Source organism: Siphateles boraxobius, unplaced genomic scaffold (assembly GCF_051911475.1).
Source record: "Siphateles boraxobius isolate OS27281-9 unplaced genomic scaffold, OSU_SipBor_1 84, whole genome shotgun sequence".
Taxonomy (NCBI): Eukaryota; Metazoa; Chordata; class Actinopteri; order Cypriniformes; family Leuciscidae; genus Siphateles; species Siphateles boraxobius.
This window is the reverse complement of record NW_027509213.1, coordinates 1,377,833-1,404,903: the sequence shown is the minus strand read 5'-3', so window position 1 is coordinate 1,404,903 and position 27,071 is coordinate 1,377,833. Positions and strand designations below refer to the sequence as shown.

Genomic DNA, 27,071 nt, shown 5'->3' with positions numbered 1-27,071 from the left:
GGCTCAAATAATAAGTGTACATTTAAAATAAAATTTTATATGAAAGATGTGGCACAACTATGAGCATGACCATGAGTACGAATAATACTTGTACAATAATTTACCATACAGTTAAATAATATATATTATAATATATAGGCCTATATTATAATACATATGACAATATAAAATATAATATATAGTAAAATATATAATATATATATATATACATATATATAATATATATATATATACACACACATACATATATATTACATTTGAATAAAAAAAAAAGACTTTCACTTTCTTTATCAAAGAATAAATTTGTCTTGGTATTATTGAAGCACAAGGGGGTCACGTGTTATCTGTTCCTTTTCTCAGCGCTGGCCAGAATGGGCCAATCAGAGTCATTTGTGATCACACAAGGATATCGTTACTAAATACATTTGTAGAAGTTTCATTTAATGTCAAGTAACGTATAATTAGATTTAAAGAATTATAGGCTACCTTTTAGACTATAAAATAATACAAAACGTGCGGAGAATTGAATGTGGCTCATTATGGGATTCGGCTATCTGAGCCGTTTAGCGCTCCTTGTGGTAAAACAATATTACACAGAGGAAATGGGTGGCAATGTTTGATATTCTTTACATTTTCATACCGTTTTGAGAATCAAAATACATATTAATAATCCAAATTATATAATATATTGATACATGTTCACATCCAGTTGTTTTAAAAGCATGCTGCTTGTCTTTGAGGATCACGCATCTCATTCATATATCGAAAACAGAAAATGTTTTGTTAAATGGATGCTCTGAGTTACAATTTTCGTGTTAAATAGAAGTAATTATTTGTGGTTTGTTTCGGCTACCGCGTTGGCGTTATTTTGCCACCAGAGGGTGATACGCAAACATTTCTTTACAAACTTTCTCAGTTGAGCACTTTACCAGCGCAATCCCGATCTGTTAAATGAATATTTCCATAACTTCAAAGTTCAAACTGTCCGTTGATGAAATATATTTCTGGTGTAACTTAGTGTTACGGCGTCCTCCTCGAAAGATTAATCTTAGTGGCTGTTGTTGCTCGGTAACCCTCCAACGTTCAAAAATGATGCCTAATTAATATTTATGAGGTAATTTTTTACCCAATATTGATTGGCTAATTCACCAACAGACTCTTTCAACGGCTCTGTTTGTTATAAATCAGGTGGGCGGGACTGCGTCGCATTGCGTATTTAATATTCATAAGCCAGTCATTCTCTACACACTTTATACTGCGCAGTGCGCATGCGCAGTGTGAATTAAAGCTTCAAAACAATGGCGGTAGACGGTTTGACCATAACAGAGCAATGGATCAGAGAGAAACTGAACCTTCAACACAGTTGCTTAGGTAAACAAAAAATATAGAGTTATTTACATTATATAGTCTAATATATAACTAATATTTTAAATAATTTATTGCAGCGGATGTGCGATCATTGACTCTTCCAGGAACATATGAAGGGAAAATCTTTCATTTAGGAACATCCCTAAAAAACTTTGTGCGTCTGAAAACATTGGACCTTTCACATAATGCACTGGTTACAGTTCAGGTGAAGATCAGCATGTATAAATAAATATTAATATAGTTTACAACATCAACAGTTAGCCTAGTCATTTGCATTTGTTACACTTTATAACTTCCTTTTTAATTCATGAACATTATAATAACATTAATGATTATGGTATATTATAGAAACATCAGTAGCTAATGTAGATAATTTATTCAAATATATATATATATATATTGTTGTCAAATGGATTAATCACGATTAATCAACATAAACATTTGTTTTTATAATATATATATTTGTGTGTGTGTGTGTGTGTGTGTGTGTGTGTGTCTGTCTGTGTGTGTGTGTGTGTGTGTGTCTGTGTGTGTGTGTGAGTGAGTGAATTCTAATTGACTGTAAAAGTACTTGTTTTTTAGGAACCACTGGCAGTAAATCTAAACGTACAGAAAGGTGAACACTGTTGCATATCTGTCATGCTGATATTTCAGGGGATTGAGCGTTTGGAAATGCTGGAGAGACTGAATCTGTACTACAACAGACTGGCGTCTCTACAGGACGTCTTTTCCCTGCACAAGCTGCAGAATTTGAAGGAACTGGACTTACGGCTGAATCCTGTGGTCAAGAGACACCCGCACTACCGTCTGTACCTGGTCCACGCAATGACCAAACTCCGTAAACTCGGTACATCATCTCTTTTCTCTGTGTTTCTGTGTCGGGCTGACTGGGATGCCCAAATCAAGCAAATCAATGTTTTGAAAGTGTAAATGTTGTTTTTCTCTCTGTTATAGATGATTATCCAGTGCGAGACAGAGAAAGAAAGGCGGCTCTCATGCATTTCTCATCAGAGGCAAATCTAGACACTAATCATAAGAAACATGTCTTAATACAAGACACAACTTGCAGGTATTGCAGTGCTGTTATTGTTAACCAAAACTAAAACTATTAAAAAGGTAGTTTTCAGCGGTCATTGATAATAGCACTGTTTTGCAGAAGTAGTGAGCTCAGAATAAAAGCGATGCAGAAGGTGATGAAGACGCTGTCGCTTCTAGAGGGGAATGAGGAAGCTGCACTCAATGATGTTTCTAGCAAGACCTGGAACAGCAAGAGACCTCAAACTCTCTCCGTCCGCTTTGAGAACGAGTGCAGCCCTCATCTGTTACAAGGTTATTCACACTCTAGTCTATATTATATCAGTTACCACACTCTATATATAATTTGCTTTATCAGTATAGTCTGCTGCAGCTGAAAGACAAACAGTATTTATTTCCAATATATAGTTATTACAGTAATATTTAATACATCACCCAGCCATACAGAGAAATAATATATACAAATCGCATACCAGTGCTTTATCATGTTTAATGCACGAGTGTAAAACTTTACTGTTTGTTTACATATTGTCTATGCTTGTAATTGGCAATTGTTTTTCTTTTTCTCTGTCTTTTTAAAAAATTTTTTAGAAAATCCATCTGAATCTGATATCATACATTTAATCAATGATTCTGATTGTGAAAGGTTGCCAAAACAAAATCAGGTGCATCTGCGTCTATTCAATATTATTAGCAATTACTATTTCAGTTATCATATATATATATATATATATATATATATATAAATTTTTATTTATTTATTTGTCTGTCTGTCTGTCTGTCATGTAGGAATCTGTTCCCAAGGGCTCGGATTTTAAGAATGGTAAATATTTTTTGTTATTCCACTTTTGTTGTGCAAGTGATTTGCTTTTTAACCTTTTACTGTACAGGGGTTTGACAATGACACTGAAACACTGGCCAATATAGTGTTGGAGGTTTCACACCTGTATCTCCACTGATTTACATTCATCAGTAAGAGCCGAGTGTGAAGGTTGAATTAGCAGAGCAATAGCACAGCTGTACATCAAATACTGCAATCCACACAATATAATGGGAGACATAGAGTTGAAAAGAGGACAAATTGTTGGTGTGTGTCTCTGGCTCCTCTGTGATCAGGACAGCAAGTCTTTGTGTATCGAGAGGTGTATTATCCAGGGTAATGTCGGCGTTAAACCACAGAGGACGAACCACATCCTACAGGAGTGACTGTCGACGCAAGAGGAAGCTTCTGATGTCCAGGTACTAACCCGGATCGTATAAAACAAAAACATAAAACCACAGCTGCCCAACTGTGGACGATGTGAAACACGCATCGTTCTCTGACGAGTCCACCTTCATTATCTTTCCCACATCCGTGTGTGTGTTACGGTGTGGAGAAACCCTAAAGAGACTGAACACCCGGACTGTTGCTGCCCAGAGTGAAGCACGGGTGGATCAGTGATGCTTTGAGCTGCAATATCATGACAATCCTGACTGTGTTTGATGGACACGTCACTGCCGACGACTACAGAACCATTCTGGAGGATCATGAACACCTGATGTTCAAACCGTGTATCAGCATGATAATGCACCAATACACACAGCAAGACTTGTGACAGAATGGTTTGATGAAGATGAAAGTGAAGCTGAACATCTCGCATGATCTGCACAGTCACCAGATCTGAATATTATTGAGGTATTTTGGAGGAGCGAGTCAGAAAAGGTTTTCCTCCACCAGCATCACATGTTCTGGACACTGTTCTGGAAGAGAAATGGCTCATAATACCTCTGACTGTGAAGGACTTCTATCTATCATTCCCAAGATAAATTGATGCTGTATTGACGCAAATCAAGGCCCTACACCAATACTAATCAATAATTGTGATCTAAAACCAGGTGTTTCACATTCATGTCCGACCCCTGTACTCAGTATTGTCAATATTGCTGTGGAATCATCTTTTCTTTCTTTCGGATTTACACCATTAGAGGCTCCCGTTCGTTCTCATAGAGTCACGTTTGTGAGCCCCATCGTGGAGAGCCGTCATTCAGTCAGGAGTCTGACTCACGGGACAGTTCGAGGAGAACACATCTTCACACCACATCCTACAGACGTGCGGTCGGCTTCACAGGGTACTTCAATACTAGTTTAGTTCCAGACTGTTCACGTTTAAATTAATTAAATAAGCTGTCTAATAAACGTGATATTGCATATTACGATTATTTTTCTCTGTGACTAAAAGTTTTTATTCCTCTATTTTAAGTCGCTTTGCATCTGCTAAATGCATAAATGTTAATGTAAATAGAAATAATTCACATTATTTTGTTGCAGAACATGATTGCACAGCCATTAAATGGCAAAACCAACATCAAGACAGATCAAATCCGGTCGTGCATCCTCCCAGATTGACCTACCGGATCACAGGAACCTCAGATAGAAGCCCGTCGGGATCAGAGAGAACACGCAAACCACGGAAGGTCAGTAACGGTCTCTGATTTTCTAAGATGCAACTCCTCAAACAGACCTGACTGTTCACTTTTTCATTGATCTGAATCAGGGTGTCTACAGGAAGCCCATGGAGTTGCTCCTCAGCATGATGGAGGAGCTCTGGTCTGGGAAGGAGGAGAGTCAACAAAACAGGACGTTCCTCAGTAAGTGATCCTCTCCATAAAAGACCAGTCTATAACTGGTAAACTATTCCCACTAATCCAGTGCTTTCTGTCGGTGATGTCCAGTGAAGATGGTTCAGATCCTCAGCATGATGGAGCAGGATGTTTCGGGAGGAGAACAGGAGATCCAAACTTTAAAAGAGACGCTCAAAGCCCTGAACGCTCGGAATAAACTACAGGAGGAACAACATCAGTCTGAGATTGAAGAACTGGCACTTCAGCTTCAGCAGGCGCAGGAGTCCATCGTAAGATTATTTCAGTCAGACGTGCAGCTTTGAGTTGTTTTGTCTTAAAGGGGTCCTATTATGCTTTTTCACACTTTCAACTTTCTTTAGTGTGTAACAAAGTCCCTCCAGTGGGAGTTATTCTCTATATCAGTGTCACTGTTTCTAAATTAATATATTTCCTTCTCAACCCATTTATTTTTTATTTTTATGACCCTGATGCCCCAATGAGAATTTTGCAGTTTCTGTATTATGGCATCCTTTTGCATTTAATATAATACATTTTTACATTTAATATAATAAATTTTTGACTCTTCGATGCGACTTAAACCTATTTTTTATGCCCATTTTACCTGTGTTTACCCGTTAACAGGGTAGTATCACGCGGATGGGAATATCCATATGGAAATTAAATGCGAAGTGAGGTTATGCGTAGTAAAACTAGTTTTATTCATAAGGCCCTTGGTGTTTTTGTCCTTTTTTTCCTCTTTGGAAGTAAATAATGACGAGAGCTTTAATTTTTCATTCTTCACGCGTCATATTTCTGCACTTGTTTTTAATGCAGGCAGCCCTTAATGAGCAGCTGAAGAATGTGTTGGAGGAAAATGTGTCTTTACAGAAACAGCTTATCAAAGTAGAAAAGAAGCTGCTGTCCTCTCACCTGAAGAAAAAAACACACATGGAGAGCAGAGGTTAGTACCTCAATACTACAAGTTTTCAAAATGAGAGTTGTTGAAATAAAACGTGTTCGATAATGTTTGTGCTGGTGGTTTTTTAGGAGAGCAGTCAGTCCCTGAGGAGTTGAATGTGAAAAGTCATACAAGTCAAGATGGAAATGGAGCGAATGACCCCCATGAGAGCTACAGGTGTGTGTCAAGGTGATCCCAATGCAACACAGCTGTAAAACCCCAAAAATTGTGTTCATTTTTTTTCTTTTTGCAGGTCTTTGATAGCCAGAAATGAGCGTTTGCTTGAGCAGTTGGAAGAAGCACTAATGAGCTGATTGGTACAAATGAAGAAGGTGCTTCCAATAGACAGTGTGACTTCTGCATTTATAGAGAAAGTTTTAATTTATTGTAACTCTGTCCTTTGAAACATGTTGATACCTCTTTTTGTAAAAGCCTTTTGTCTTATGTAGACAGTCTCAGCTCTTTCATGCGTTCTCTGTACATTCCTACATCCAAGAATCAATCACATATTCACATCTTGTGTGCAAATGTGTTTGTTCGACCAGAGATAGTATTCAAGGCAAGTGTTTTGTATATACAGACCATTCCTTTGAGCTTTCATGTGGATAAATGAAATAAACAAGAGACAGGCAGTTTGTTTTTTATTCAATACGACGCTACAAAACACTTACACGTTAAAATCATTTTACCACCACCATATGACATGCATATCAGGATACTGTAGATAGAACATTAAAAAACATTATTTAAAAATAAGACAGTTTTGTTCCTCAAAATGGATGGTTAACAGTATTTGGCATTAAGCACACAAAACATTAAAATCATACGTTAAATACGTCAACATGTATACTGTGGTTTATTATCATAAATATGAGTCACTTTCTGAGCAGAACCTGCAGGAGAGCTTGACATTTATGATCCATAGCCACTTTTCTTATCTGAAAATAGATGTTCTGTAGAAGAATATGACTGTACACTCTCACTCGTCCCTTCTCTCCATAGACATGGACAATATCTGTTACAAAGGGTTCCCACAATCATGTAAAATATCAAGACATTTTAAATCTGTGTTTTCCAGGTCTGGAAAAGTCGTCGTAAAGTCTTGAAATTGTATATTACGAATATAGATTTTACTAGAGATAAAATTAAACTATTAAATTAGCTAATAAATATTGCTTTGGCATTGAGTAAAACTTGTTCACAAGCCATAGTGAGGTCCGATTTGTGAGCGAATCATTCTTTTGAGTCGTTTGTATATAGTCTCTGGAACGTTTGAATGATTCATTAGTGATTTAAAAGTCATTTAAAAATAAAATCCACATCCAGTTTCACAGAACGACTGGAATGGTCCATGGAAAAGTCAGTGAAATTCATTGGTCAGAAGTGTGGGAACCCTGAAGGTTGGATCTTGTCCAGTGTGTTCAGATGGCAGTGCGTTTATAAATAATTCAGAACACTAGTTATGGTAAAGGGAATGTATTCATTTAGTCTTATGCCATGCCAGCGTTAGTTACAGCATGTCACTTCTCTTGTAAACATTGTTCTGTAGGCAGAAACACTAACAGCAAAGTGCCTTGATACGACATGTTTAATACAACAACAGAGCTTTTCAAACTAAAATCCACAGCAAAATACAACACTTCCTTTTAATACCCGCATTTGCAGGTTGATGTATTGCTGATAAACAGGCCCAGGCAGAATCTGCAATCTTAATCGTGTTTTATATGCTGATTTAATCTGCATAATGGATTTAAATATGGTAAAATGTGCTAATTAAGAGCTTAGAGTAGGCAGAAAGATAATCAGATTAGCCAAAATAATTCATAAACGAATAACAAACTGTTCTGATTCAGCGCTGCAGGTTCTGTGTAAGTCTGATTATACATGTTAAAATCATTAGAAACTTCTATTTTTTTTTTGACATTTCTGTTTGCTCTTAGCTCTTAGTTAAGATACACAGAGGAGTTTTGAAAGGACATTAAGCCCTGCTGGTTTGACATTATTCAGTCTGTATTGAGGTATGATAATGTTGGTAAAAGGTATTGTAATACAGAGCAAATAGGGAAATGACAAGAAAATCCTGAACCTTTTGCTGATGGTGTTTCCTTTTACATAATATAATCATTCCACAATTAAAAACACACAGGCAGTGTTTCATATTATGCCATTATAGAATCAGAAATACAGTTATGCCATTAACTTGTCAAACCTACAAAAACATCGAACAAACAACTAGATATACAATCTTGAGCACCAGCGGTCAATTCTTTATGCATCAAACAACAATTTATGATGGTTGGACTTTTGCATTCAGTTTTAGATCATAGAGATGTGTATAAAATTTACATGAAATGCAAAGAGAATCAATTTTAAATCTAGATGATCTTGTACAGGTAAATTAGATGGGGAAGCAGAAGAAAAAAAAGTCAAGTCAGTTTTTAAAGCCACGAATGCATCCAAATTACTTAAAGGGGTCATGACATCAGAAATCAAATTTGCCTTGTTTTTTTTTGTTTTTTTTACATATAAGAGGTCTTTGAAAAAGTAAACATCCAGCAAGTTTCATAGTTTAAATCATGCTCCTCATTATAAACTAAGCATTTAATCATGCTCCAAAACGGCTGGTTTGAATAATGAGGGATCTGTGACATCAAACAGGCAAATACATTTGCATATGCCCGCCTCCAGAGCATCGACAAGACATCGACGAATAATTATACATCATCGCACCATAGGCCCCGCCCACTTGCCTTAAGTCGCTTAACGGCTGACATTTGCCTACACTGGATGTGAGTGTCGCGTCAAAAGCAAACACAGGCATTATAATCATTGACACTGGATTCAGTATACAGATGCGTGTTCAGTTTCCATTTTTCCAGACTTCAGGAGGATCGTAGCATGGATGGTTTATTTTAATGGCGTCCCGGATCGGATTGGAGGATTATATGTTTGTACGGAGCATTTTGTTGAGTCAGCGAGGCGCAGTGTAATGGAGAGAAACTTTTGTGACAGATGAAGCGACAACTGTACTGGATCTGACAGCAGCTGCATCATAAAACATAAGTCAGTTATTTCATAATGCTTTGTCTGTAAATGTTCTGTAAATGATAATGTTCAAAATCTCACGTACAATAGCAAGTGGGCGTTGATACCGTTTCCTATGCAATGACGTTAGCCAATTATAATGCGTTTACTGACAAGCCTTAAAGGAGCCACGCTTTAATTTCAGACAGGATCAGAATGAAGGTTGAAAAAAATCGTTTTTCCGCATATATACTTGTTTTTTGTGCAAAAAACTAACATTTTAAGTGAACCTTCAAGGAACATTTTAAAATCCATGTCATGACCCTTTAAATATAAGTCTGTTAAAAAAAGTTAAATGTTTTTTTTCTAACTTAGGCCCGAAACATACTTTACAAGCATGCTGCTAGCAACGTCATGGGTTTGATTTCCAGGGAATGCATGAATGGACCAAATTTATTCCTTGAATGCAATGTAAGCATCTGCCAAATGCATTAAAATATAAGTGGAAAATATAAAATACGTGACCACAGCTCTAGTTTTGCAAGCTCAGTTCTTTGTGCTTTCATAATGCAAATTGATTAATGGCACAAACATTTGAAGGAAACTTTCCCATGGGTTAATGCACTTGCATTGCATTGCTCAAGCGTTTGCGTGTAATTTATATTTCAGGCCTGACTCTATTACATCATAAGAGAAGCCAAAAATGCCAAATATTCATATATGCATTTCATGTCAATATTTACGACAGATTATCTGCGAAAAACACTAATACAGCGTGCAATATTGTCTTTCTTTTGGCATCATCGTGTTTGTTAGGAACGTACCAGCTGGTTTCGTCAGTGTTTGGATGTAAACAGCGTTCCAGTTAAAAGTAATAAAACACTTAAAGGAAGAGGAACATAAACTCAATGTTATTCACAGAAAAAAAGACGTAACCTCAATTGGAAAATGAAAAAGATCCCTTTGTGCTTTAGAGTTGGGTTTCGCGTTTACTGCTGGATGGAGAATCTCAAATGGGTTTTTGTGGAGGTTTTTGAATCTTCTTCTCGTATGACCCTGCGTGCTTGTATCCAGGTACATATCCGGACGTGTCCACCACTTCCACGCGTCCCGCCTTCCCCTTCCCGCGACCCGTCTCGTCGAAACGCTCCTTGTGCGATCCGGTGAACTTGGTGGTGTCAGTCAAACGGGACACGGTCGGAGAAGCCACGGCTCTCTGTGCCGAGAAAGAGAAAGAAACTTTGAAAAGGAACAGTTCTCCCAAACATCATCAAATCTGTCTTCATTTAGTCATCTCATTATTTGATTTTTTATGTAGTTTTTCTGGGAGTATTATTCCTCTAAAGTGCCGTCAGTATACATTAAACATTTTCTGACATTTAAAACAATGGATCTGGAAGAACAAGATTACAGTATATTGTGAAAACTTAAACATGTACAATACCATTTAAAAGTTTGCTTTAAGATTTGTAATGCTTTTAAAAAGAAGTCTCTTCTGCTCACCAAAGCTGCATTTATTTGATCAAAAATACAATAAAAACAGTAATAATGTAAAATATGATTACATTTTAAAATAGCTGTTTTCTATGTGAATATATTGTAAGATGTAATTTATTCCTGTGATAAAAAGCTGAATTTTCAGCATCATTACTCCAGTCTTCAGTGTCACATGATCCTTCAGAAATCATTATAATATGCTGATTTGCTGCTCAAGAAACATTTATGATTATTAACAATGTTAAACACAGTTCTGATACTGAACTGTGTAAACCCCGATACATTTATTTCAAGATTACTTGATAAATAGAAAGTTCAAAAGAACAGCATTTATTTGCAACAGAAATCTTTGCTGTCACTTTTGATCAATTTAATGCGTCCTTGTGGAATAAAAGAATTAATTTAATTCAAAGATAACTCACAAAATCACCACTATTATTACATTTAGAAATCAGCAGACAGTTAAGCTGTTTAACTTTAAACACTAATTATTCACATACTGTACATTTAAAATAAATTATCAAAGAAATAAGTGAGTAGATTTCATCCATATACTACAGCAAGGATTCACAAATGAACCCCTTTAATCTAAAATATTCCCCCTGAGATTTTAATTTAATATTTTATTCATTTAACAACACATTTGCATGTTCAGGATACTGAAAGCAGGATACTATTATTACAAGTGAGGAATTCATCTTAAAGAGGCAATGAACACGAGAAGGGCTAGTATTTCAAAGTTTCTGAATACTGTCTTTTCTGTTTTTATTTTCTATTACTGATAATCTCCGAGACTGCTTGGACGTCTACAGTTTTAAGCTGTTCTTAACCTTTTTGTACTGTTCTATGATGTGCTACTACTCAGGGCGCTGGTGTCTTCTAATTTTGTAGTTCTGTAAAGCACTTTGGTCAGTCAGTGACTGCTATAAAGTGTGCTATATAAATAAAATGAACTTGAACTTGAATATAAAGTGTATTGATTTAGAGAAAGAACAGCACTTTTGCTCTGGGCTTTACCGTGACTCCAGATATAACGGGGGATTTTCCTTCTATCAGTTTGTGAAGCTCTTCTGCGGCGTCCTCGCTGCTCTTATCTTTGAAGCGTTTCCTGGCCAGCTCCACCAGCGCTTCTTTGAACTGGCTGTATGTAATAGTGCGGCCAGATTTGTTCCTAGAAAACAATTACATAAAGCAAAGACAAATAGACGATAAATTCATCAGTATATATTGTGGCATCAAATATAAACACATAGCGAGGCACAAACCTGCAAGACCTGATTAAAAGAGCTTCTGTAAACACACGAGGAATGCTTTAGATCTGATTGGCCGAGAGAGACACATGCAAATGAAAATATCGTGTTCCAAACCTCTTCTGCTTACCATCAGAATAATACATCTTGAGGGCGAGTAAATGGATGAAATATACTTTTAAGTTTACGTGGTAACTGCCTCGATAAAGGCCCCTGAAAGTGCGGCATGCTCCCCGTCTGAACAGACGCAGTGTAAACAGCTGTGTGCGATAACACAAACATGTCAACTCTGAGGACTCCAGCGTTTGGGTCATTACACACGGCCAGCAAACTCAAATTCACTTTTAATCAACTTTTAAAGAGGACGAGATGCTTATCATATCTTATTTGTTGCTGTCAAGGGCCAAGCGTCCAATCAAACTCGACGGTCTTTCATTTACTTCTGTATGATAAACAGTTTTGGTTCTGTGCTTGGTCACCAAAATCAGCAGAAATAATTGATTTATCTGAGCTTAAAGCAGGATTTACATTTTGACTCGGGCCCATAAAGCAACAATGTTCAATGCCAATGTGGCGCTGCTCATTTCCACGGTAAAACAGTGCATAGTAACAGAAACACAAACAGTTTTACCATGGTGACTAAGAACCTAAACAAAGCCCTGTAAAGCCTGTGGTCTCCCCCAGCAACCTGCTGTCATAGCAACAAGCTTTGGTAAACACGCCTCTTTGGCTTTATAATTAATTTGACTTTGTTTTGTTTGTGCGATCCTTCAGCGCTCCGACTGTTCACTGCTGCCTAATGTCAGCTAAGAAGTTCAGCGCTGTTCCCTCTCTAAACTATGAGTATGCACTGAATGCTTTCATATTTACATGCATACATACTCATAAATAGCCATATTTAACCTTACATTCACTAACGGTCAAAAGGACTTTAAATGTTTTTGAAAGAAGCCTCTCCAAGGCTGCATTTATTTGATTAAAAAAGTAAAAACAGTAATATTGTGAAATATTATTACAATTTAAAATAACTGTTTTCTATGTGAATATATTTTAAAATGTAATTTATTCCTGTGATCAAAGCTGAATTTTCAGCATCATTACTCCAGTCTTCAGTGTCACATGATCCGTCAGAAATTATTCTATGCTGAACTTTTGACTAGCTTTTATTGAAACATTTTAACACAAAAACACTTGAAGAATTCATTGTCTATAATGTGCTGAACAGGGGAGTTCTGTAGTGTTTGCACTGCTGTGCTGCAGTTTTAAATGCAGCAAGGTTTTATCGAGCATCATTAAGATTAATCGGCACTCATGAGGGGCTTTAATCTGTCATGGGCCGCACTGATTAAAGGAAACACGTGTCTTTAGTTCTGTGATGCTGATCAACTCCAGCGTCCCTTTTAAGCTCAATCCTGATTTTTGGCCTGATCCTCTGTACACACACACACACACACACACACACACACACACACACACACACACACACACACACACACACACACACACACACACACACACACACACACACACTCACACACACTCACACACACACTGACGCACATGTGTTCGGGCTCAAGCATATAAACGTAAAATAAATAAAATAAAATTATTAACATATTTAAATGAAGTAACTTGTATTTTGCTCGCTTACTTTACAAGACTTAGAAAATAACGCAAGAGTTGTCTGGACTACTTTCATTATATTTGAATGTTTTTTTTTTGTCTTTTTTGGAGTTTTACAGATGGTTTATGAAAAAGAGCTGCATGAAAATGTTTAAAAATAACAGCATACAGGTTTGGAATGACATAAGAGTGAGTAAATGATGACAGAATTTAAATTTTTGGTTGGACTTTTCTTTTAAATGTTAACACACAGCGTGCCAGCATAATTGCTTGCATTCGCTCTTTCTGGCTCACGTGTCTTGTTCTGTCTCTTGTTCAGAGTCTGGGTGAAACGAATCTCGATAAAAGGCAGAGAATTTCCTCAATGCATAAATAGTACAAAGATTTTGATAAATTCTTTCTCCTCCTCGAGCAGTGTTTTCTAAACATCTCAATCTGAATGGATCAGTGTGTCTACGGCGCTCTATATTAAAGGCACATCGTTAAAATCTGTCCCTATTGAAGCAGCGATGACTCTTTCTGTCCTGCAGTCATCAGGGTTATTCAGCATGAGCCATCATGGCCTGTGGCTGTGGGGGATGAGCCTGAGAAATATCAACACAGCACAACTCGTCTTCACTGAATATTCAGAAATATGCATGATATTGAATGCAATTAAATTAATGCAATGATTAAAGGCAAATATGTTGCTGTTACAGAAAATATCAGTTACACTCCTACACTTTAAAGCCTATTGCACCAATCTAATATTTTGACACATATGCATTTTTTTTATCCCAGTTGTTAAAAGGGCCCTATTATGCTTTTTTAAAAACATTTTAAACTTTATTTTCTTAATGTTGTTGTTTGAGCATGAAAAATGTTCTTCCAGCGGGAACAGAAATGTCTCCATTGTAGTCTTGAGTATTTTTTCTGGGAATGAAGGAACATGTCATAATATTCCTCATTTAAAGGGGTCAGGACATGGATTTTTTTAAATTAAAGAACCACATTTGATTGCAGCCCAAATCAGATCTCGTAAGTGTTTTTGCTGTTTTCATGCATGCATCACACTATACCAGATGTCTGCGAGAAAATCCAATTGCTTGACAGCGTAATCGTGACCCTCGTGAGCATTTGAGGCACAACTTTTTAGCCAAAATCTAAGCATAGCATGTGTGCCTTCATAGACAATGCAATCCCAGGATACACTGCATCAAACTCAAAGTGAGTGATCCAAGAAGACAGATGGAAATTAATTGTATATATATTTCATCAGTTCAGATTGGTATGTTCCTCTTATTGGCCCTCATTTATCATTCTTGCGTAGAAACGGGCGTATATGTTGGCGTTAGATTATGCTTACACTCCTCTCACCGCCTGATTTATGAAGCTGTGCGTACCTTTGAAATCCAGGTGTACGCAATACCTGCCCTTGATAAATCCTGCGGCTGAAAACGATCGTCATTAGAATAACACGCCCCTATATATTCAAGTCTCCGCTTCCCCCACGCCCCCATTTTACGCCATGTACACACTGAAGACGGCACAGAAGAGAAACTTCTCCGACGTGGAGCCGAAATGACCTATCACAATGCATTATTTTACAGCACGTCTTTTGAAACAATTAGCATTCATATTTCGAATCACGTCACATGTATTGGGGTGTACAATAGTGATGATGATGATGTGATGTGGAGTACCATTCATTCACATTAATAATTGCATGACAATTTGTAATATTCTTCTTATTATTATGATTTTTATTATTAATGACGCTTATTGTTATTTAGAAGAAGAACGTCGTTATTATTATCTGTATTATTATTATTATTTTAAAGAAGAATAATGTATTTATTATTTTTTCAGTCTGAATTATTTTTTGGTCATTGAAAGCCTTTCATTACCGAACCCAGTCTGTGGGCACCCGCCGGGCCTAACCTTGAAACGTCAGGGTAAAGCACACAGGCTCGCAACTGAAGGAATACATATGGCTACAAATCAAATGCTTTGGTAAAGTCACACAAATTAAACATTGAAGTCCATTTTGCACAAATATAAACACTGAAGTTTATAATTACTATGTTGTTGTTGTTGTTTTTTACATTGGGTCATAATATATCATATCTTTTAGTTTGTCAGTGCGTTTTGTGGTGTTAGGAATTGTTTTTCTGCGCATTTCCGCACTAACTCAAAACTTGCGTACACGACCTCCTGAGCTGGCGTAGGATTTGAGCGTGCCGTACGCCAACGTCCATATTGATAAATCTCAAAGTCACCGTGGTTTTGGGTGTACGCTGGAAATTTGGTGTACGCACTTATGATAAATGAGGGCCACTGTGAGTATCAAGTCAATCATTAGCTTTGCATCAAGAACCCTTTTAAGGCACATTCACACCAAGAACGATAACTACAAAGACAACTATATTAGCATCCACACCAACGCCAAATAATGCTGTTTATAAGAGCATGCAGCAGTTTTGTTGTATGCAGCTTTAAATGCACAAGCGCTTTAAAGCAGGATGGATTCTGATTGGCTGTTGATATTTTTATCACCTGGAAAAAATCATTCCGAAAGTGATTCCAACAATATAGTTCAACTGTGCGGTTATAGTTGTGTTGTGGACTCTGCTATTCTTTTATATTTAGAATGATTTTATAAACTATACCTTTATCATTGTTGTTTAAGTTAACGACCTTGATGTGAACGGGCCTTTTGCATTAAAAATCGATTTCTCTGTGTAGAATATGAATGGTACTTTTACTTCCGTAACTCTTAAATGTGTAAAAGTGGTGCTGATTATGGCATACTTGACTTTAGAGAAGACTATATCCACGTCTGTGAGTGTGATGCTCTTGCCATCGATGACGCCGCAGTCTTTACACAGTTTGGACCAGTTCTTGCCGTTCAATTCTTTCCCGGTGGCTCGCGTGTCTCCGTGAACGGCGAAGCGTCGGAATGACTCCTCCAGCGCAGTGATCTCCACGGGCGTTTTGCAGCCCGCTCCTCCATCGCTCGTGCCGTTGGATGCGGTGGACAGGCGTTTGGCTGCTTGTTCCTTCGACTGCTCACTGTGCGGCCTCATGGGTGAACTGTTGGGTACCGGATGTTTGGCGGTCTGAACTTTAAACTCCTCCATGTTGCTGGTGAAGAACGTGAATTTTAATGGTTAATATTACTGGTAATATTATCGCAATTAAAAACGTGTTTGTGCATCTTTTTTCATAATCAATGACACTTGCTTTGATAGGTTGAATCTAATGCAAAGACATTTAGACATGATTAAGTGTCTAAATACTTTTTATGTCTATATACCGTAGTATGTCTATATATACATATTACACTGTTCATGTTATGAACAGTGTAATATGTTACACTGTGAATATATTTCCATGCTGGGAATATATTCATGCTGATCATGGTTATGCTCATCAAGCTGCATCAGTAACCAGTTGACCCAGCTAGTCCACAAACAGTTCAGCATTACCCAACCAAAATCAGTTAAGCCCATCTTGCTTAATTTTCAACTGAGATTTCAGGAACATTAGATTATATTAATAATCAATGTCTGAAATGCCACTTGTTTTTTATTTGTTATTTATTTTATTTATTGTTTATTTGTATTTCATTTATTTACTTATACATGAAATGTATTTTAATTCACATAATTTCTAAACTATATTATATAAACTTTAAAGTCCCCCTGTAGTCAATAATTGTATGCCTTAAAACTCATCTTTGATCACCAAAATGACATAGGCTATTCATGTTGTGGCCAATTCAATTTATGTTTGCACTTATTTTCAGCATACTATCTTAGATATACTCAAGAGCATGTATTTCCATATCACCAGTGAAATACATACTTTTACTGTGTAGAAGTCTGACATAGCTTAGCATCTCTAGTCTGACCTTTGCCCTCTGCTGCCCCTCCAGTGCTCGGGTTCCACGTCAGTGTTGCTCTCTTTGACTCGCTCCTCTTGCTTCTTGATGCAGCTGAAATGACAATATTAGTTTTGTAATGCACATAAATATTAACTGGTTAAACGCAAAGAGCAAAGCAAAATAGGAATACTATTAATAAATATAGCTGCAAGTAGCAACTAACAGGTTTCAAGTGTTTTAAGACCTTTATGGCATCTATGCTGTTAGGGTCTAGGCGACCCCTTTGTATTACACCATTTTCAGGTTTCACATTAATTATAATGTGGCACAATTGTCAAAACGTATACTTAAGGTTGAAGTGATAAACTTTGACAAAACGTGATTGTAAATGTTATAATGGTGATTTTATAATGTCTAAAAATGAATGCAAAAGCAAAACCTGTGAAGATAACTATATTACTGAGTAGAATGACAAAATTAACATTATAGCCAGTAGATGGCAGCAGAGGACCACCAAGTGGTGAATCATAGCAGATTATTTTGTGACCACAGAATGAGCTCATGATACGTATAACAAGTTTGGTGAAAATATCTCATAGCGTTAAAGAGTAATAGCCATTTTAGTGAAAGTGGCCCTGCCTACTTTGGAAGTTTTGCCGTCCCCGTCATGAGTGTGAATCACCAATCGAAATTCTTCAAACAACTTTTTGCCATGGGGGTCTCTATATGATGCATGTCAAGTTTCGAGTGAATCAGACAAACGGCGAATGAAGAGTTCGGAAATTCAAAATGGCAGAAAGATTTTAATGGTGTAAATGAAATTGGAGATGTACGTTTTGTTTTGAGCTGAGGATTTCAATGGAAAATACAGTGTTTATTGGTGGATTTGGCTGAGTCCTTGTATCTGTGTAGCGAGCAAGACTACTACCATCTAAGCAAGTTTCAAGTCTCTAGGCCTAAAGTTTGAGCTGCACTGTTCCTTCGTTGGCCAGAGGAGAACTGGCCCTCCAACTGAGTCTGGTTTCTCCCAAGGTTTTTTTCTCCATTCTGTCACCTGATGGAGTTTTGGTTCCTTGCCACTGTTGCCTTGGCTTTTGGCTTGCTTAGTTGGGGACATTTAATATTCAATAATATTATTGATCTGCCTTGCTTAAGGTGGACGTTGACTCAATTTTCTTTTAGAAACAAACTCTGTTATATTATTTTCATGTTATCACTGTGAAGCTGCTTTGATACAATCTGTATTGTAAAAAGCGCTATATAAATAAAGGTGACTTGACTTGACTTGACACGATCAGTTTTTTGGCTTCGCGCTTGAACCCTTAATAATATTAGTTTGACTGTTTTCAACTCAAGTGTTTTATAACATGAAGCTAATTTTGATTCATTAATTTGCTCTTATTCAATTGATCCTTTTCAGTCCATCAAGTTCCAAATAGAAAGAGTAAATAAATCAAATAAAAAGGTTTGAAAAATTTGATTATTCTCTGGATTACTAATTATAGGCATTACCTCATGATTATATAATATATAAAAAACATTTTGGTTTTCAACAAAAATAACTACATCATGATACAGTATATATCATTAATGTAATAGAAAACGACTACAGTATCATGATATTACACTTTAAACACAACTAGATGACAGGAGTTATTCTAGAGCACAGTTTGCTTCAGGTCAAACATTACAAGGATGAGAATAAGTGTTTCCTTCATGATGTAACCGTCCAGAATTAAACACAAACCCTTCAATATGCTCTCATGGGCCGATTCTTACTCACGCTGTTTTGATCATATTTAGTTTACACTTTCAAAGAGCAAGATTTAAGATAATAAAATACAATAAAAATGTATTTTTACAATGTATAAAAAAACTTAGGCCTAAATTACTTTATTTACTTTCTTCATATATATGATTCAAATCAGACACAAAGCAAAATATTAGATTATTTATAACATTTGCATCAAGAACACAAGAAAAAAGTTTGTTTTGCATTTGATTTGAATCATGTAGTAAGAAAGTAGTAAATGATTGGATCAGTGCAGAAAGATCTTCACATTAAAAAAACCACTTGAGTTCAAAGCAAAAGACTCAAAACCACAATTGTCCAAAAAAACAAAACCAACTGTGATTGGTCGCTTTGCACGTCAGAAGGTCTCTTCCTGTCTAAGTGGGCGGTACTTGGTCAGAATAACCTGCAATTTGCTGATGTGAGACTAATCTCACATGATTTTGCTCACATGCACCATAATCACACATTTGTCCAGGTACCAACATTAAACAGCATTTCTAATTGTTAAGGTTTGTAAAAATGAACACAAATCAATTCATTTTCACACAGATGCTGAATGCTCACCTCCCAGAAGCTCCCATAGTGCAATGTCATGACACCTCTACAAAGCCAAAGCAGCTCTCTCTCTTCTTTTCTATGTTTTAAACCACTAAGTCAATCTTTATACAACACAGTCTGGACCGGCACTAGCAGTATCTTCTGTCCCAAACCAGACAGAGAGGTTACGTCACACGGCCGTGACACTGGACACATGGTCTACAGTAGATGAATCTGTCTTTATGGTCAGACAGAAGAGCTCTGTAGGGCCAAAGTGAACTCCTCAAGTACAGTCAATGTACAAGAGGACCCTCAAAATCCACTTGAAGATGTCCCTATTCAAGAGCGTTGTGTTTTACTTCTCTTTCAACAAAGAAACAAACCTTTATGAATCACTCTCAATCATGTCATTCAGCTCTATGGGCCCATTGTGTGGTCTAGTGTATTACATACACACGGTCGCGTCAGTGACATCGCCACTATCACTGGCATTAGCCGGCCAGAGTGACAATAAAAGATAACATTCTTATCTTTCTTGCTAAAAAAAAGAGTGACCGAGATAGAAATATCAAAACTAGGAAGAACTTGGGAGTTTAGTTGTTCACGGTTGGTGTTACTGCACTGATTTCAGATCCATTCATTAATTTGACATTGAATATAATCTGATATTGTGCTTTTTTTCTATCAAGTTACAAATAAAGAGAGAAAATAATCAAATTGCATTTGTTAAGTATTTAAATCACTGGATTATCAAAATAACTTATTTATTATATATTTATGAAATAATTCCAATATAGGATATATAATTACAATCAAACTGCATGAAGCAATATTATATATATAACATATACACAGGGTATCAATGTACAATCATTTCTTTTTATAATCCAGTGATTTAAATAAAATTGTTATAATGTAATTGTCTTTGTATATTATAGATTGTATAGTTATAGATTGTGTGTCTGTGTGTGTGTATATATATATATATATATATATATAATGTATTAAAATCTTGTGATATATATACAAATATATATATAGTTAGTATATATAACACAATTACTGTGATAAAAATGATGTTTTATATAAAAAGTCAGTCAAATCCAATAGTACACTATTGTCAATTTGTCATGTCAGTCAACAAAACAAGAGTTCCTTTAAATACTCACATGAACACACCCAGTCAATAAAATGTCTGCAATCATTAACATAATAAAGCTGATACTGCTAATGATTGAACGGATAATAAGAGATCACTTAGTTCATCATGTTTATTGTATATGATGTATGGAACCATAACTATGCAATTTTGAGTGCAATTTAAATGCTTTTATAACACAGCAATCAAGACAGACATCTGCTGCTGTCTAATGCTGAAAGTAATTCTGTGAACTTGAGAAAAGAACAGAGTATGATGGAGGCGTCAGAGAGGGAGAAATGCTTTTATGCATGCGCACGGGCCTCAAGAGAATCTGTGATTGGTGGAGCGTATGATGATTTGCATTCGCCTTCTGGTCATGCATTGCACAGATGAGAGCTCAGACAATAAACTGACCTATTTTAAACAACAACTAAAAAACTATTTATATCAGCAAAAAATGAACACGAAATTCCAAAAATGTCAGCAACATAAAAAGACTGACAAGAATGGACTTGTCAGAAGTCACAGAAAAAGGATATGATTTAATGCATAAACAGGAAGAGGACAGATAATAACAGGTAAATCAGTAGTTAACTGTCAAACTGGTATCAGTTGGGATGGATTCCACTGAAAAATAATGCAATAACAAACATGTCTTGACTGTTTAATGTCTAGAGAGAATGCATCAACTTATAGAAGACCTTGAATGCAGTGAAAGTTGCTTTGGATAAAAAAGTCTGCCAAATGCATAAATGTAAATGTAGAAAATCTAGAGCAGACAAACACGTCTCCATGATGTCTGAGTGTGGCGTGTGCCCGTCTGCTTCACAAACGTTCAGAGCTGGCCCCAGATCACCCTGCTGCCACTGATCGGGTCAACTACATCTTTCAGTACATCACCGGCCGCCCGTTCCTCATTCATAGACATGTCTTTCTCGATGCATGTCCCTACACTCTCCCACACTGAATGCTATTTGTCTCCAGCATGGCAATTTCTACGTACACTGACTCTGCAACAATGCATTAATGATGCAGACTATGACATGTCAGGTGTACAGTCTAGGCCATGTTTTAAGGCTTTGACTTTTAATGTCTGTTTAGGATGTTGGGGTAATAGTTGGTGTCAAAAGTCAGTGTTTTTAACAACATAACATAGAACTGAAAAATCTGGGCCAAACTCAGCGAATGGCTGCGTCCTCTGGTCAGGCGTAGCTAATCTGTGAACATATGGACAAAACAACTGTGATGGGAGATCAAATGAAAAACCTCAAGCCTTTTTCCTTATCTGAACCACACAATCCTCAAATAAATGAATGTTAAAATTCACTCAGATTATGTGACATATGGATAGATGGATAGACAGACAGACAGATAGATAGATAGATGGATATATAGAAAGATAGATGGATGGATGGAATGAAAGTCAGAACCATAGACAAAACGACAGAGAGACCGAAAGACAGACAGACAAGAAGACAGATAGATGGTGGATGAAATGATAGTCCAAACCATAGACAGAATGATAGAGAGACAGAATTACGTTCTTGATCTCGTTTGATTCTACACTTTTAATCGACACTCATACACTCCTGGCGTTTATGTAACAGCTCTATACATCTCCAGCATCACACAAGCGTTATATAAACTCACCATGAGCATCATGATGAAACACGTGATCATTGTTATTGTCATGAACACTGTGCATCGCATGCATGTAACTGCAGCTCTGCATCCTTACATGCAACAATACTGACGATTACAATACAAAACAAAACCAGCACTGAATTGCGCAACAAAACAAAAACGAAACCAAATCGAATGGACTTCCGTGACAACCGTCAAAAATGAAGCACAAAATGTGCTCGGGTTGTTTTTTAGGTAAAATTAAGTAAACATAAACACGTTCGTGATCAATTGCGTTTCAAATGCGTTTAAATCGGATAATATGAGAGAAACGCGCTGCTAGAATGGTCAAAACACAGTCTTACCTGAATGATGTCTCCGTCGTTTTCTTATTTCTGTTAGTGTCTAGCAGAACATGTTTACATGAGATATCCGAAGGGTTTGAGAGATGCGACGCGACGCTCGCTGTCATCCGCGCGTAGTGTGCGCTGCGCTGGAGAGCGCGCTCGAGGACCAGCAGGCGCCGCGCGATGATTGGCTCGCGCGCTGTCACCTTAATCTGAATATGCCCGCGTGAGTGACTCTGAACATGAGGAAAAATATTTAATTAATGAATTACAGACTTTTGCTATGAACTTATCTACATTTAAATACATCAACAAAAATTGAACATTATTTTGTTTTATTATTATTTTACACATTTTAGCATGCATGTGTTGGCGTGTCTCCAACTGCTTATGATTCTCAGTTGAGGTGTCAACTCTGTTACCGTCTAACACCATAATATTACCATCTTAAAAGCGATCAATTATTCATGAAGCCAGTAGAACAGAAGGTTCACATTCTTGCATTGACAATAAACATAAACAAATAAATCAAAATGAAGGAAAATGCAAGAACACAATGTCTTCAGTAGCATGGACAATGTTTTCCCCGTAGAGAATAGCTGTTTCCGCTGAATGCAATCAAGATTAAGCTGAATTGTTAATGCAGATGAAACATGCTGGAATGCAGGAAAAATGACTAAATAAACTGCATGTCTATCAGTAATGTGTCTGTTTCCTGCAGCAACGCTTTTCTTCACTGTGAGATAAAGCATAAAATCCATGAAATGTTACACAACTAGTGAAGGGACCAGAATTACATAATAGTCCGCCTGAATAATAAAGAAGACTGGGGCTAGTTGTCACAGTCCTGTTGCTCCAGTAAATATTTCTTAGGAGGTTTATTTTTGAAAGTCTGAAATGTCAGGCACAAATACCTTGTATATTGTTTCATTTATTCCTGTGATGCAAAGCTGAATTTTCTGCATCATTACTCCAGTCTTCAGTGTCACATGTTCCTTCAGAAATTATTCTAATATGCTGATTGGCTGCTTAATTATTATTGGCATTCAATTATTAATAATCCTTATATTACATAATTAATAAATATATATGAATTCCAAAAACTTTTTGATCAGGAGTTAATGTACTGTATATACATATTTATGTTAGTGTATATATAACTGTATATATACATACAGGGCTGGGCGATAAATCGATTTTATCGATTAACTCGAATCACTAGCATAGCCAGAAAAGCGTCTCTGAGTGTGCATAAGAAAAACTTGGTGTGCCACATTTATTGTCAGATTAATGTGCAAAAAAACCTTAACCCGGCGTATCACTAACTTTACAGAATAGACTGGGCTGATGTGTAAAACTATACTCAGGCTCGGCACAGAAACATAATACTATATAAAAGATAACTCAGGGATCAACATTAAGGCTTTTCATGTGCTTGTCGTTCGAACAAGTAAATCGGTCATTCACTCGTGCAAGTAAAAAATTGATTGTCCAGAAAATAAATGGGATTTTTTTGGTGTTGTAAATACAATTTATCCTGGAGCAATATTCTCATCAGTCTTCAGTCAGCTTTTACATATTTAAATCTGCATATTTATGATATTTTAACCTTTATAAAGAGCATGTTCCCCTAATCGGTTTAAATATATGCTTCATCTTTCATTTTAAATTTTTTAATTTATTCAATGAGTTCAATTGAAGTAGTAAGAAACTATATGGCTATTACCAATCAAAGTAATGAATTTACACTGAAATATTACAACTGCATTAAATAATGTTATGAGATTGTTTTAACTATTTTTTGAATATACAAATAGAATGATAGCCTACTTTTAAACACGAAATTAAACCATCAGTAGGGGGCGGCAGATCACCGTATTAATAAGTGAGTTATTGAGTCATTTATTAAAATGATTCTTTCAAACGGCTGAATTGTTAAGGAATTAGGCAGTTGTTTAATCGGTCATTGAATCTTTGACTCAACCGATTCATTCAAAGCGCTGAATCATTCAGTAATGCGGTTATGTGTTCCGGTGAGATGCACTTTGGTTCTGCTGTGATCTTTGTTTTGAACTATTTTCGCTGCTCAAATAGAACAAAAACAGTCAATATTGTGTCTAAAATGTAAGTGACTTGATATTATTTAGCCTACTTGTTTATTGAACTGTCATATGAAATCAGTGTCACATTCAGCACTCGTGGTCGTGTGTTGGCTAACTTTATCATATGTTATAAATATAAAAACTCCACATGAATTTTTGAACCGCTGTATGTACATTAAGTTTCTTTGTGTGAACTGCACCTAATGTTTCCATTTCTCCTCATGAGGCGCGAGCCTCAAAAGCACAACCTTGTTACTATGGCGTTATTTTCCTGTCAAATGTCGAGAGCGCATTATTGTAGCGCGAAAGTACATTAATGCAGGGGTTCTCAAACATTTTGGAGCCAGGGACCCCTTACGGGGGAAAAATATTTCCAAGGACCCCCTCATATTTATAACAGTGACTGAGCCCGAAGTTAATGTGGGAGCTTAATGAAATGTTTTGAAATAGTCTTCACCCAGGGTCGTATGCAGGGTTTTCTAAATAGTGTACTGAGGTGCCAAAAGTGACCTTGCTAGGGGGTTTATTTTTTCCCACATTAATTTCACACGTGTCTAGATCTTGTTTAGCCTACATCTTATCTCACACTTTTTGACCGAATAACTGAAGCGTCATGCGGAAATGCGCATTTTGACATTGACGAACGCTGGTAGTCTGCTGAAACCGCTCAGATGAGAAGGTCAGTTTATCATCGCGATGTTTAATATCCTTGCAGCGCCAAATTAGAGTTTATATTAGGCAATTATTTCAAAACTTTCATTATATAATAGGCTACACATTAAAAAAAATTACAGAGGTCCAGACCTGCACGTATCAGCATCTTCACATAGGCTATGGAGAAATGAGATTGGAACAACAGCAAGTCGACGGTAAAATGATTGATCGTCACTGCCTTCATAGTGCACAACAGACAAATTAAATTAAGCAGAACTTTTTATAAGTTCGGTGAGTATTTTATTTTGATAATGAATAGGTTTTGATGTAAAATTAGCAGTGCTAGAATTGACATAGCCTATTGTGCGCGCACGCGAGACGCCGGCGCGAACACTTGGATTGTTTCCTATGCAGTGGAAACAAAGGAATACTCTTATTTATGGTCATACAGATAAGAGTACATCATTCAAAACGGCAAAATGTCAATTTTTTATTTGTGTGTACATTAAAAATGACTACAAAATGTCATGCCTTTTAAAAAAAAAAAAAAAAAACAGGATGCCGGTTCTGCCGTCTCTGTCTCCTTCTGGCGCGCGTGCCCAAAAAACGACCAAAACACAGCGAATACTTGACGCACAGGCATAAGAAATATAGATAGATTATCTATCTATAGAAACCTTTAAAAGCATACTTTTTTATTATTTGACATTAAATGCATTAGGCCGATAAGTCACTTTGGAATAAATAGCAAGTTTTCAGATGATAAAGAAAACATGACTTATAGTCATGGAAAAACGGTAGGCTGTTATAAATTATTTCGCGGACCCCTTGGCTATCGTTCACGGACCCCCAGGGGTCCGCGGACCCCACTTTGAGAACCACTGCATTAATGTAATGCGCGAGCGGAATATAGCCTACTCTGCCGAGCGCTAATGTCTTTCTCTCAGATATACCCTCCTCTTGTAAGAATTTTCTCTGGGCTCGCTCAGAGAATATGCCTGGACTTAAAACGTGTTCAGTGCAATCGCGAATCTCTCCTCTTCGCTTAAAGTATATGGAGGACCAAACCTGCATAAATTAAAAATGAATAAATTAATAAATAAACAGATAAATATGCGAATAAATGTAAAAATAAATAAATAAATGACTATTTATACTATTTATATAAATATCTTATTTATGTATAATTATATTTTTTACACATTTATTTATTTTTTCATTTATTTATTTATGCATTTATTTTCAATTTTATTTATTTTCACATTTATTTACGTATATATGCATTTATGTGTACATTTATTTATGTGTACATTTATTTATTTATGCATTTATTTATTTATACATTTATTGCTCTGTATGCTAATGAGGGGGGGGGGGGCGTGTTTTACCTAAGACATAGCAATCGATCTCAGAGTGGCAGTGTTGAAGCATTGAGGCCACAGTGACCCCTTGTGGTGTGACCAGACAATACGAAAGAGGTTTGTGGACGTGATTTTACAGGTCACGCAGGAAATAAATGATGGGCAATAAGGCCAAAATCTTATAACACAGTTTATGTCCTTTAATATGCCCTAACTGTATGTAGCTATAGGCTATAGGTTTACCATACATAGGCCTACTCTTATAATTATACATAAATAAGGAAATAAAA

General features: G+C 36.5%; 2 protein-coding genes across 4 annotated transcripts; one reads left to right on the top strand and one right to left on the bottom strand.

Moving 5' to 3' along the window:
- The first annotated feature begins 1,274 nt into the window (after window positions 1–1,274).
- Window positions 1,275–6,594, top strand: cep72 (centrosomal protein 72). 2 transcript variants are annotated; one of them, XM_077221577.1, is made up of 14 exons: window positions 1,275–1,371; window positions 1,446–1,573; window positions 2,023–2,215; window positions 2,323–2,437; window positions 2,525–2,697; window positions 2,995–3,068; window positions 3,193–3,226; window positions 4,369–4,512; window positions 4,712–4,857; window positions 4,938–5,031; window positions 5,116–5,294; window positions 5,839–5,965; window positions 6,052–6,139; window positions 6,216–6,594. In XM_077221577.1, the coding sequence occupies exons 1-14, from the start codon at window positions 1,299–1,301 to the stop codon at window positions 6,274–6,276; spliced, it is 1,629 nt and encodes a 542-aa protein (XP_077077692.1). In that variant the 5' UTR covers window positions 1,275–1,298; the 3' UTR covers window positions 6,277–6,594. The 2 variants fall into 2 exon arrangements, with proteins under 2 accessions (XP_077077692.1, XP_077077693.1); XM_077221578.1 differs by lacking the exon at window positions 1,446–1,573 and having other exon boundaries at window positions 1,289–1,371.
- tppp (tubulin polymerization promoting protein) lies at window positions 6,587–25,968 on the bottom strand. Of its 2 annotated transcripts, none has more exons than XM_077221579.1 (5): window positions 22,683–25,968; window positions 17,249–17,332; window positions 16,147–16,479; window positions 11,501–11,654; window positions 6,587–10,202 (listed from the first exon to the last, which is right to left on the bottom strand). In XM_077221579.1, exons 1-5 carry the CDS (start codon window positions 22,787–22,789, stop codon window positions 9,996–9,998), a joined length of 885 nt encoding a protein of 294 aa, XP_077077694.1. In that variant the 5' UTR covers window positions 22,790–25,968; the 3' UTR covers window positions 6,587–9,995. The 2 variants fall into 2 exon arrangements, with proteins under 2 accessions (XP_077077694.1, XP_077077695.1); XM_077221580.1 differs by having other exon boundaries at window positions 17,203–17,332; window positions 22,683–22,846.
- Window positions 25,969–27,071: the final 1,103 nt, after the last annotated feature.